Here is a 13,631-nt window from a genome sequence, read left to right as displayed (position 1 = left end):
TATTTTGATGTGTATGTCTTGTTTTTCCTTAAAGGGACACTGTCACCAGATCTTATACCATTAAACTACTAGCACCCTCAGGAAATGTATGAAATATCCTAGAATTCCTTCTTTTATGTGAACTCTCAACCATTACCCAGTGCTGTGAGTCATGGCCCGACCCAGACTTCACAAATATAGAATTGGTATAGTTTGTGCAGTATGGGCTGAATTTTTTTTATATTAATTTGGAAAATTATGTTGTCCCTTTTAAATGTATGTTCTATTCCTAAACATAGGATTTAGGCCAGGGGTGAACAATCTCTATATGTCCAAGGGCTGCATTGTCATACTTGACTTTAAGGGGAACCATCAGTATCCAGCACCTTAGATGCACCATTAGTACAGCACAAAATGCCAACCCCTGAAATTATAAATGCCACAGTACAGCAATAAATATCACCTTGGAAACTTCAAGGACAGCCAATTTACAGACGACCCTTGGTTACAGATAGACCCCTCTGCCCACTGTGACCTCTGGTGAAGCTCTCTGGATGCTTCACTTAAGTCCCCGACTGAAATGATCAGCTGTAAGGTGTCTGTAATTACAATTTTATTGCTAATCCTTGAAGTGTAAGCAGCTGTGAAAATGTAAACGCACCAAGGCCACACCGTGTGACCATACCCTAAACATCTGTCTTGTCATACAGTGTCACAATGTTTAAGAGCATTTGGACTGAAATTCTACTCTCCAGGTACCAAACTGTGGTTCACAGTTCATCACAACTTCCCAAGGAATAAAGTAGAGGTGTCATTTGAACATACAGTGAAAGCTGTTAACCGTGTTCACAAGAAATTAGTGCAAATGTGGTTTTTTTGCAACTTCATCACTAGCGGGGGCGTGTATAATTAGTATCACCAGATTTGTCTCCGTGCTGCAAATTAAAAGTTTGTTTTCTAGGTGATCAAGAGTAGCAACAGGAACACGGTCAAGAGAAGCGGAGGTGAGTATTTCTAGGGTTTTTTGTGTGTTTTTGGAGTGGTTGACTTCTTTAAACTCCTACGCGCACATGGATGTAATAGTATGTCATCGCAATGATACTTCCCGCACTAGGACGTGCTATTACATAACCAGCACCAGCTCACTAGCAAAGCCAGCACCAGAAGCAACGGGTGTCAGTAATATCACCGCTGACGCTGTGCTCCAACACCCCCAATTGGAGTCGGCTCTGATCAACAGTGTTAACCCCTTAAACGCCACGGTCTTCCCCCTAAGGATCTGACCCTGATGCCGCTTACCAGGGATCTAATCCTCTTCAGGGCTTGATGTCCCCGGCAGTCAGACCCCTTCTGTATCAGAGCATTGCTGGTTTAAGTACAAGTTTGTATACTGTAAAAAAAATTAAAAACATTTAAAATTAAAAAAAAATGAATAAAATATAAGCCCCTAAAATTTCGCTCCCATACAAACACTTAATAAAGCATTAATATTTGGTATTGGAATGTCCGGAGCACTGTATAATAAAACAGAATTGTTATTGGACCCGCATGAAACCCGGAAAAAGACCAACTATTTTTTATTAATACCCTTATTAAAAAAAAAAAAGTGCTAAAAAAATGTTACACGCTCCAAAATAAGACTGCTAAAGAGAACAACCTTTTCTCACAAAAAATAAGCCCTTAATCAGATAAAAACATAAAAAGTGTACAACAGATACAGCAGTAAATATTAAAGATAAGACTCACACTGGTCTCATTACTTGTGTACAATAATCCAAAAGTGATTAAAGAGAAACTGAGTAACAAACTCAACTTTGTGCTGCAGAGAAATCTCACGTCCCTTCAAACCTGCCACATTTGAAGTTGAGTGACAAGGGTTTTGGCAGAGTATAGAGTAGCAGGGGAGTCACACAAATTTCCCCACACTTTATAGAACTTGTCCCGGCAGCCCCGACCCCCATATCAGGTCAAGGATTTACCATTTACCAATTTCCTCCACATTGAGAGTAAAGGTGGGTTTGGGGACATCTACTGCAAAGCTATCGCCTTTCTGTCATAAAAGAGGGGCCCTCTGTGGAAGATATGAGTGTGGTGTTGCGTTGATTCCTCATCGAGCACCCCCAACAGACATATTTCAGGATTAAATGAGATAGGTATGCCTGTTACAGTGGACAGTAGGGAGATTACCTCCTGCCACAATGAATGTATCATCGGACACATCCACAAGACCTGAATCCTGAATCAGCTTGTTATTAGCCGATGGGGAGACTCCAAGGCTTTGTTATAGCTTTCGGCAGTTAAGCTAGGAATCAAAATCCTCCACTTCTCTTAGGCTGGTGAGGGGTTATTAGCTACCCTAGTTGTGATCAGGTGTGTTGTATTGTGGAGATCAGGCCACATGGCCCCTGTGATCTAAACGCTCCTATTAAGGGATAACTAGAAATTAGGGGGGGGGGGGTGAAATCGTGCCTCCAGGGCATGCCTGAGCTGTAAATATCAGTATAATTGGGTTTGTGGAACATCAAAAGAGGCCTTGAACTGTTCAAACGAGCATGAAACACAGTTCTCATAGAGGACCATAAGTCCACTAGTTTTTATAATTCAGGTAGACTTGGATTATCCCCTAAGGGGGTTTCAGCCATCACTTCAGTAAACTTAGAAAGTGACTTGGCACAAAATTGTGAATTGTGAATCGGGCATGAAAAAAAAGTACTGGCCATAAATTTGTAATGCCTAGATTGTTAGCTAAATGATGCTCAGAGTTGGGAAATGGGCCCAAATGGAGCCACCATCTGATATATTTAAGCTGGCCTGCCAAGTAGTAAATATAAATATCTAGATTGGGTCTTGGGGTACTGAAGCGACATACAGCAATTTGGGGTATCAAAGTACTCAGGAGAAATTTTGTATCAAACTTTGTGGAGCTTTTTGTCATTTAATCCATTGTGAATGTTTCATTTTCTGCCCAAAATTAATGTATTGTCCAAAAATATTACAATTTGTAGAACACTCCTACATTTTGTTTTAACTCCTATAAAACAAATCTTCTTTAAAAGTGTTTTTTCATACGTTGAGGGGTGTTGTTTCCATAATGGGGTAATTTACAAGTCTTACTATTATTTAGGTCTCTCGCAGTCAATTGAAAGTTGAGCAGGTCCTTCTAAATACAAGTCTTGGCGATTTTCCCCCAAAATTGAAAAATGGCACCCAAATTCTAACATTCTGGTAAAATATGTGAAATCTTAAATACCATGCCAACATAAAGCGCCAGCACCGGCTTTCACGCGTCAGAAATCGGGGGAGACGGCTGTTGGACGATTCAGCAGATTCGGACTAAGCAGGGGATTTAACATTTAAATTTGTGTTTTGAAGAAGGTGAACTCTGGCGGACTTGAGCGGGGAAGCGGTAGATGCTGGAAATCGGGTGCAGGATCTTCTTGAATCACGGCAGACGTGCATACCAGCGGACACTCCGGATCGTGGATCACGTAGGACCGGGTAAGTAAATGTGCCCCAGTAACTCTGGGTCAGTATCATGTATGTAATGTGTTTGGAATAGTTATAAGATTCTTGCCTTAACAAGTCCTAGACTTGTAGTATTACTTAATAAACACTGACCCACTGTGTAACTAATATGTTCAGACATGTAGGAGCCATACTAGATCTTGAGATGAGCTTCTTATATGTGAATATACTGTATGATGGTAGTTGTAATACTTGCTGTAGTTTTTCTATGCCTGTCAAAATTGATTGTCTATTACAAAATAAAATGGTGCTTTTTTTCTAGTTACAAAAACGGCCTAGAAAATCACTAAAAGCTATAGAAAAATGTATCTTTTTTTTTTTTAATCAGAACTTTTTTTTATTAAGGCAGCAAAAAAAAAAGAGCCTTACATTTGTTTTTTGAATAGAATAGAAAGACATAACTTGCAGCCTCCGGGAAGCGAAGAGTGCTAAAAGAACATGGGCTTACAAATTGGTATATATTCACTGGGCACAGCCGGGAGCTGAATGAGCTATGGACATGTTCTCACCGGGCGCAGCCAGGAGCTGGGTGAGCAAAAGAATAACAGCCATGTTTAGCCACCTCTCCCTCACCACCCTGTCCCCGGTCTGGCGCCCCTTACCTAGCATATGTGTCTCTTTCAAACTTAAAAGGTAATTGATCTCATACTATATTCTATACAACCTATGATTATGTCAGGAGATATGGTATTATAGTACGGTGCAAGTATTTTTGTTGTAGTAAGCAGCCCGTCAGTTTAACAAGAAATTGGTGACAATTTTTGCTTAACAGCGAGAAGTGCCCCTGATGTTGCCTGTCAACGTCCCCAGATCGCCTCAGATTTTTTAGTGTTTTTTCTTTTCAGATAAACCCCATATTCTAATCTACTAATATTATTCAAGAAAAATGTATCCTCAAAGTCCAACAAATGCAGGCTACCAAATGTTTTCTCGTAACCATAGGCATTCAGTTGTGTGATAATGTCTGGAAAGTGCGCACAGACCAATCACTTGGCTCAGGAACTGCTTGCCAGGAAAAGGAAATGAAAAAAATTCAAAGATTGCATTAAAAAGTGCAAGTGTTCATTGAAAGACCAATAAACCATATAAATGTTCTTTTATCTTCAACATGTTTTTCTTAATGATAAAAAATAAAGTGTTGGACCTTTCTCTACCTCAATCACCTCCATCCGCTGCATCCTTTAGAGCTCTTTCACATTAGCGTTGTTCTGTGTCCGTGGTTCTGTGATTTTCATGGATGCCTCTCAAAGCCATTGTCTTCAATGGGTGTTTTCATACTGGCTTGTATTTTCACTGATCTGTTGTCCATGGAAAAAATTATGAAACCTGTCCTATTTATTTCATAGATGCATATAACGGAAGGTAATGGAATTCTATGGATCCCCCCAAAAGAAACTATTTTCTGCTGGCTTCTGCCAAGCATCATTTTTTCCATGTGAGAACATTTATGTTTGTGGCTTCCAGGGAAGATGGGAACTTATTGTTTGGATTTAACTGGATATTATTTTCTATTCCTAAAACAAACTCTGAAATGATAAGTGGATGCTGCTTTTGGGATACAAGTCACCAGAGGACAAGTCCTGGCTCGTCCTCCTCTTTATAAACATGTTCTATCATGTTATCTCTCGATGAAATAAAGCTCCATTTGGATGGTAGTTCATATTGTGCAATATCATGTGATCTGGGCAGAGTGCAGGCGATTGATGTGCCGGTTCCCTACATATATATATTCCAGACTGAGATAACATTCACACATTCTTCCTGTAGAGGGCAAGGTAAGTCTGAGTATAAGCTCAGTTTTCTGAACAGGATCTGGGAATCTGGGAACCTATTATATTTTCCTTCTGTCTTCTGCTTCATTCATTTATTCCTTGTAATTCTGTAGTTTATGTGAGTCTTTGTTATTTTGTGCAGAGCAAACTCACATTGCGTATAGATTCAGAGGATACTCCATGTAGATCTACACTGCATACGCAAAACACTGTGTGACCGAGCCATCAGCTTGTTGGCCTATTCTGTTTATAAGCCTCTGCATCAAATATTGATTAAGATTTAGAAAGTTAAAAAGATAGAACAATTGTTGTGTGGACATTATGCAAGAAACCTACCATTTTTATCACTGCTTCTACGCCACTTTTCTACCTTTTAGCCCATGAGGTATACAGCGGGACACGGGAGCATGGCCATTATCCTACAGCTGGTGTAGGATAAATTTCCTCCTATGTGTTCATGGTTTTATGTTTAACTTGATATGCCTCAAAAGGAAATCTACCATGAAAATCAGGCATCAGGGACACTTAGGGTGATGCCACACATGGCGTTTTTGGCCCGCTTTTAGTCCGTTTTTCCCAATTATCTTAATAGATAAACAGGTTGTTAGCAGCCAAATGCATGGTAAGCTGACTGAAAACGGATGTTTAAACGCCATGTGGGTGCGTTCAAACGTACAGTTTTTTCAGTTGCAGTTTTTGAAGCCAAAAGAAGGTGTGGTTCATAATAAGTGAGGGCTTATCATTGAGAGAAGCTGCTTCTCTTAGTTTTTTTTAACTCCAATCCTGGTTTGAACATCAAAAACTGTATCTAAAAAACGGTTTCCCTTACACAAACGTGTGCAGCCTGTGTATATGTGCCGTATGGTGGCACAACCGCATGGACTGCACATAGAACAGTGTACTGTAGTCCCTGCATTATATAGAAATACAATGCAAGAATGTTCTCTCTGCCGGCCATCCAGCTGTGCAGGAACTGTAATAGTTAAATCCGTGCATGCAGCCTGTGGGATCGTGCCACCATACTGCACGTTTATACGTACTGCACACGTTTGTAAACAGCCCTTACTCGTAGATCCTGGCACTTTGACTGTGGTAATTTTCTTATATTTCTTATCCATGGCCTCCTTCTAAAATCAACTTTTATAATTATGCTAATGTGACAGAAGTGCTCTTGCTGTCTTCACTATAGACCTTCACAGGCTGTCTCATCCTCCCTCTGCTCTGTGGCACCTCCCTGTATGTAATAGCACGGCAGGTGGGATTTTTAGCACACTGTGGGAGGTGGGAAGTTTGCCTGCACAGTGTGATAGCCTGTAAGACCACAAAACCGAGGTGCTCATTAGCATAATTTAAACATGGATAAAAAAATATAAGAAGATTACCACACTAACGGTGCCTGGGTCTATGAGTAAGTGTCCATGGTTTATCATGCTTGATAGTAGATAGTCTTTGATGGTAGATTTCCTTTAAGCTTACTTTGCCCACTTGTAGAGTGTGCAACAGTCATTGGGAAGATCTGCTTTCTAGTTTCTACAAAGCAGGTATTCTGTATGTCTCAGTGTTAACACTGAATGTATCTGTATGTACACTTAGGTAAATCAGAGGAGAGATAACATGAATTGTAGACAGGATGTAGACTCTCCTAAATCTGAGCCTGATGATTGCACTTCAATGCACCTACGGCTCTTGCACAGTGCAGCTGAAGTGTACTATACTGTCTTCACATGGTGCACCTAGATCTATTTGCCCATGGACAAATTTTATGTACAGCAATTTGGCACTCTAAACCACTGGACCACATCATATGGACCGCATCTCCTCCTCCGTCATGTTACATATTCTGTTAATAAATTAATTTATAATAAATAAATTAAATGAATAAAAAATGTGGGTTACAGTTTACAATGAAATTAAGCTTTGGTCTAATGATCTTCACTAAACTGTTTTCCAGCCTTCCTCCAACACACATTACTACATGTTACTTGTAATCTAGTAATGGTCTGCATTGTGATACTAGAGCTAATGGGAATATTATCCTACAAATAATGATGAAGAAATCTCATTCCAGGGCAGTAAAGCAGAATGTCAGCTCCACTTGGACCCAGAGAGACCGGCAAGTTCATCACAGAGAACAGCAAGGATGTGACTGTAGACATGGAGGGTGTCCGCTCCCTCGCTGAGAAACTCTTCCAGAAGATTGATCGCAAAGAGCTCACCCTGAAGGGATGGAAATTCCTTCATGAATTAAACCCTCAGGGATCCGGGGAAGATGCTCTCAATTGGGTGTTCTTTGCGGATACATTAAACTTCTCCTTCTGGTCAGAAAATCAAGATAAGAAGTATTTGGTCAAATACAAAGGAAAAGACTATAGTGGCTACTGGTCATTCTGTGCCGCCATTAACCGCGCCCTGGATGAAGGTAAGTAACCTAGGGACAGCATCCATGTTGTCAGTCTAATCTTCTGTGGATGAGCACCTGACACATTGTTGGTCTTTGTGCATAGTAAGGCCAGGGACAAACATGGTGGAATCACTGATAGATGGCAGCAGCAGACATTCTGCAGCATTTTTACCAGGGCAGAAATTAGCTGTGATGTCTCATTTGTGCAGCCAAACAATTTACCCAATGTGTGTCTCCTCTCTACTGGCTATATGAACATCTTTTTCTTACCTCAATCTCTAGTCTCTAAAGTTCTTGTATAGTTCAATACCCATTGATTTGGTTATGAATGGTGCAGCAGAGGTTAGGGAAGAGCTGAAGGATAAGCTGTCAGTCGATCGTAATCTGCTTCTGAAAAGCCTTCAGCATTACAGCTGGAAGTGTAGTGAACCAGAAGCCAGGCAAAGAAAAAAAATGTTATAACAAATTATGGGAAGGACATAACTTCTCCTCCATAGAGGTCAATAGTGAAACCCATTGTAGAATTTGTACAATTTTGTTCACATTGGGGCACAAAGGGCTTTGTGCCTGTTTTCTGACGGACTTTGCATGTTCTATTAGGTATAAACTGCTTGCACAGGTATTTAAGAAGTGTCTGCACCACTATTGTGTCACTCGAGACTGTTTTGTGGCGCAACTGCACAAGCCACCATGCAACACAAATTATGGGGCGTTCCGGTGCTCAGTCGGACTGTGCGCCAGATTTAACATGAAAAGTCTGTTGCACGCCCTATGTTAAAGGTGCACCACAAAAAAGTTGGTGAACTCTGTCGGGCCAGTGCAGGGAAGCGACAGATTCATGATTCCTGGCGCACGTTCTTAATGAATCCATCGCTCCCAGCATTATACACAGGCAGAGCACTTTTAGTGCAGTTTCCGAGAATCTTAGTATATGTGCCCCATTGTATATGAAAGACAAACCTGAACTCAAGAGGAATGTTGTTGCTCCAGGTATATATTCTGATTGCAATAACTGGACTTAAAGACACTTTGGTGTAACTTTGAAGGAAAGTTATGGCATATTTTCTATAAACTAAAAAAGAAAGCTAGTCTTTTTCATTTTGGACAATACTCAATTTTTAAATAATAGCCCTATGTATTTCCAGGAATTCCCATCACAACAGCATCATATTACTCTGATATAACCCTGGACCAGCTGAAGTATGTTTTCCGCTCTGACACTGATGTTCCCATAACCATGATTGAAACCCGTCTGGAGATCCTTCATCAGACTGGAAAGATACTGATGGAAAAATTCGGAGGCTCTTTTCTGAATTGTGTAAAAATGAGTGAGAGAAGTGCTGCGAAACTCATGCAGCTGGTGGTGGAGAACTTCCCATCCTACAGGGATGAAGCGGTCTTCCAGGTTAGTGCACTGGCAATCCTACAACTATCTGTATATACAATCCTATTAGTATAATAACTATGTATCACATTCAGGCTTAATGCTTCAAAGACACAGAATTATTTTACATGATAATGTAACACTTGTACCATACATATATCCATCTGGCAGCCATATGGGTTGTCACCCAACATACAGTACAGTAAAGTGGATACCTTTATCTTCATCTCCTCCAGGGTAAGAAGGTGGCCTTCTACAAGCGTGCTCAGATCCTGGTTGGAGACACCTGGGCAGTACTGGAAGGAAAAAACGAGGGCTCCTTCCATGACATCCAGAAAATAACCATGTTTGCTGACTATCGGGTTCCTCAAACCTTGCTCCACTTTGGAGTTATTAGATATTCAGAAGAGATAGTGAAAAAGCTAAAAGAAGGTAAGTAAACTTAGGGGTTCATTTATCTTTACTCACTTTTTTGCTTTCTCTGTGTTTTGGACTTGTTTCATTTATCTCAGGGCTCATTCAGACGGCCGCAATTGTGGCCATAATCTGGCCGCACCAACTGAGGCCAGATCACGACCTCGATAGAAATCTTTGGCTCCTGGTCACCGCTCCTTCACCGAGTTGGGCGGCCGCTCGTCTGCCTATAGACTTCTCACCCCTCCAACTTCCTCTTTCTGGCCCGGATTTTGGCCGAGCACACCGTCATCTGAATGTACCCTCAGGCATGTGTGTCTGTTTTGTTTTTTTGCAAAATTCTTCTGCCACCACCTTCCAAACTTTTGCCTATGCATCCTCCTTGGGACTGGAGTTTGTTTGCGGCACAAAATGTCTTGCACTTCTAACTTTGCTAGGCGAGTGGAAAAGTCACAAATTTTGGCACATATATGCAAAAAAAAACCTCACAAATATAAGAGAAAAAAAAAGAGAGAAAAGCACTTATTATTACTGATACCTATGTCACCAGAGATTGGCAGCATGTATACAGTTGCCACACCATGATAGGGACATATTGTAGTCCTTCTTGCCAATCATAATAGTAAAAAAAGGTTTTCTGGTGCAGTAGATGTTACTAAATTTAAAAAAATTAATCCTTTAACAAATTTGCTGCATCTCTTTATTTTGCAGCAAATACCAAAACTCCCCCTTGTCGTTACATTACTCCTAAAATTGAGTTTAAAAATATCCAAAAGGTAGTTCACCTTGTTAAGAAAGTTTATGGTATATGAAGATTAGCGCATATGGTTATACAGTTTTTGCCTACATAAACATAGTGTAACATTAGTTGTAAACGGAAATCTACCATCAAACTAGGGACACTTACTCATAGATCCAAGCTACAGTGACTGTGATAAACTTCTTATATTTGTTATCTATGGCCTCCTTCCTTCTAAAAATCAACTTTTAAAATTATGAGCCAGAAGGGCTTTGGTGGAATTACCGTGCTCTACCTTCAGAGACTGTTACACTGTGCAGCAGCACTTCCCCCTCCCATTGTGTAAGATTACAGACGGCAGTACTGAGGGAACATGGTTAGACAGTTTAACAGCCTGTGAAGCTGCAGTATTGAGTTGCTCTGGTAACACCCTCAAAAGCTCTTCAAGATCATTAGTAGCATTTTAAAAGTGTTAAAGGCCTTGGATAACAAATATAAGAAGATGACCACAGTCAGGGTGACTGGATCTATGAGTAAGTGTCTCTGGTTTATCATACTGGAGTTTGATGGCAGATTTCCTTTAATACTTTTTTGAACTATGGGGGAGGTGTATTAATCTATGACAGACAAATGGAGTAATTTGCATCTAAAATGTGGTGCGCCAGACTTGTCTGAAAAGGGCAATGGCCTTGTAGGAAATCACCCATGCACCAAAAAATTCTTAATTGCGTTGGAGCAAACTAGACCAACAAATAGGAGGTGCAGAATATGACTCTCAGATCTTATACTGCACCAGATTAATCTAGTTCTACTCTGCACTGGTCTAAAGACTGACACTTTTATACATCTCCCATATACCTTTACTGTATAATACATTTCTTACAATACAAAAATACACTATATACCATATAGAGAAAAACTTTCATACTATTTGTGTACCAAGCTAACTGGCAAGAGGATTACACCACTCCACATTTCTACATGGTGTTACCTTCTCCTTGCAGGGTGGTTGTTTCAGAATGGAGATCGGGAAGAGATGGAGATCAGGGGCTGCTCCATCTGGGCCGTGGAGCTGATCTATGAACATGTGCAGGAGCTATACAAAAAGAAGGATGGAAAAATAAGCAACAATGTCAACTCTATCCTCCTCAATAACTTCTTATGGGACTTTGCGCGTGACAACAGAAAGGCTGTAGATGTAGTTCCCTTTCATAGGGTGCGCTGTATCTATTACTAGTATGAGGGAATATAGAAAATATCTAAGGTTTTTTAAAAATATTTGTTGTAATTAAATATAATTTGTAACATTTTACAAGACACTTATTTTTTTTTAAAGGAGCAGCATTATATAAACTACATAGACTTGTAATGTGTCCTGAACACAGAGCAAGATGTGCACCAGCAAAGTCACAGCTGTACAACACAAATGCACAAAAATGGTGTAAAGACTCTTTTTATCACACATCCCTTCCATAGAAGGTTCAGGTAGCCTTAGCATAGATTCATACAGCATTGTGAGGATTAGTCCCATGAAAGGCCCAGATTTATCAAAAGTGAAGAAAACTGCAGTTTGCCTTTCAAGTGATCCTCAATATTCCGGCGCACCCTGTACTGCTCGGGAAGTGTGCACCATTTTATTTTTTTTGTTGCACCTTTAATATTTAGTGTGTGACACAATTCTGTTGAACTGTTGTATTAAATGTTATATTAAACTCTAAGCACTAACACGCGCCTTCAGGTGCACATTTTTTCAGCCGTGACACAAAACTGGCACTTTATAAATACACATGCAAGCAGATTGCATTTTCATTCTAGTGCAAAGTCAGACAGAAATCTGTCCCTGCCAGAATAATAGCTCTGGGTCTATTATGGTTACGGGCACTAGTTTGGGCACTAGTTTGGAATTAGGTGACCATTATACCCTGCACCTAGCACCAGATAATAGGGAGGTTTCCAGGGGCGTGCTACCCGAGGCCCCCACCAGTAATGTCTGATGGTCAGCTTACAGATGTGAGCCAACTTTCTCTGGGAGTGATGTGCAGCGGCAGTGCCAACGTGACACACATGTACCTGCCTCCAAGCTGTGACAGTGAAAGTGTGCTTGTCCAGCCATACTCAACCACATTCTGTATGCAGCATGCTTTTACCGGAGCTGCGCTGCATATAGAGTGACACCTGGCTGAACTGGTTGCCAGTCAAGCGCTAGCCAATCAGTGTTAGATGTATTTCCTCATAGATCACTCAACCTGATCTGTGAGAGGAGAAGAGAGAACTTTTGGGGAAGCAGTTGCATGTGAGACTTGCATGGTGATTGAGACTAATAATTAGTACTACCGGCACTGCGAGCCAGGAAACATGTAGATATATTAATGATAATTTAGAATAGTAATGTTTACTACTGTCTGGGCTAAATTCGCTGGGGGCCCCCACAAGATTTTGATCCTAGGGCAGTGATGGCAAACCTTTGAGAGGCCGAGTGCGCAAACAACAACCAAAATCCACTTCTATACTGTGAAGTGCCAACATGGCATTTTAAGCAGTAACTTATTGCTACCTGTTCTTCCACATCTTTCAATCGTATTGGCCCCTGAGGCCACCAGTGCAGTTGAAAGAAGGAGAGCAAATTCACTGTAGCTTCTCTCCAGGGTCTCTCTATACAGGAAGAATGGTGGGTCCAGCAGGATGACCTCAAAAAATCTTCTGTCAAAACCTTTTCATTTTTCCCGCAGTTCCAAACAGTCAATGAGGTGTCACTCTAAAATAGCGCTGAGAGCAGCTTCTCTTAAGTTGCTTGGGACTGCAGGAAGATTTGGTGGATTTGGTGAACTCTGTCCTGGGGCGAGTACCCACAGCAAGGGCTCTGAGTGCCACATCTGGCCTAGCGGTTAGGGCTCATTCACATGGCCGTCTGCGGGGACGTACATGCGGACACAAATTTTGCGGCCGCATGTACGTCCCCATAGAAGGCAATAGCGGGCATACCGCGTGTGAATGTACCCTTAATCCAGCCCTTCCTGAACTATAGCACTCACTGAATGCCATAAATCCATACCGATCTATACTGAACAAGAACACGCAGTATAGGGCTTATGGCCAGATTCATGCAGAATAACATGCCGTTGTGTGATCACCATTATCCAGACATACATCCAGTCCAACGTGGCTTTTCTAGTCCTTTTCTGTACAAATAGTGGAAATGTGTAACACAAAGAACAGACACTCGAGGCCAGAAACAGAACAATATTTATTTAACATAGTATAGATATTCTGAACAATTCAGAAATTTGTACATCTCTATTTACAATGAATTAAAATATTTATTTTACTCTCTGGTAGATATTTACATTTGTTAACAACAACTAAGTTTCACATTTTCAACGACAGTGAACGGCATTTACCAGCTTCCATTAAGACAGA

At 40.8% G+C, this 13,631-nt stretch overlaps 1 protein-coding gene across 1 annotated transcript; it reads left to right on the top strand.

The window, feature by feature from the left end:
* The first annotated feature begins 5,145 nt into the window (after positions 1-5,145).
* Positions 5,146-13,539, top strand: LOC140075366 (queuosine 5'-phosphate N-glycosylase/hydrolase-like). Its single transcript, XM_072121154.1, has 5 exons — positions 5,146-5,279; positions 7,345-7,695; positions 8,823-9,082; positions 9,298-9,493; positions 11,219-13,539. Exons 2-5 carry the CDS (start codon positions 7,359-7,361, stop codon positions 11,449-11,451), a joined length of 1,026 nt encoding a protein of 341 aa, XP_071977255.1. The 5' UTR covers positions 5,146-5,279; positions 7,345-7,358; the 3' UTR covers positions 11,452-13,539.
* The last annotated feature ends 92 nt before the right edge of the window (positions 13,540-13,631 follow it).

This window comes from Engystomops pustulosus, chromosome 8 (genome assembly GCF_040894005.1).
Source record: "Engystomops pustulosus chromosome 8, aEngPut4.maternal, whole genome shotgun sequence".
NCBI lineage: Eukaryota > Metazoa > Chordata > Amphibia > Anura > Leptodactylidae > Engystomops > Engystomops pustulosus.
The sequence above is the reverse complement of the archived record's forward strand: the minus strand, read 5'-3'. Positions and strand labels throughout refer to the sequence as shown.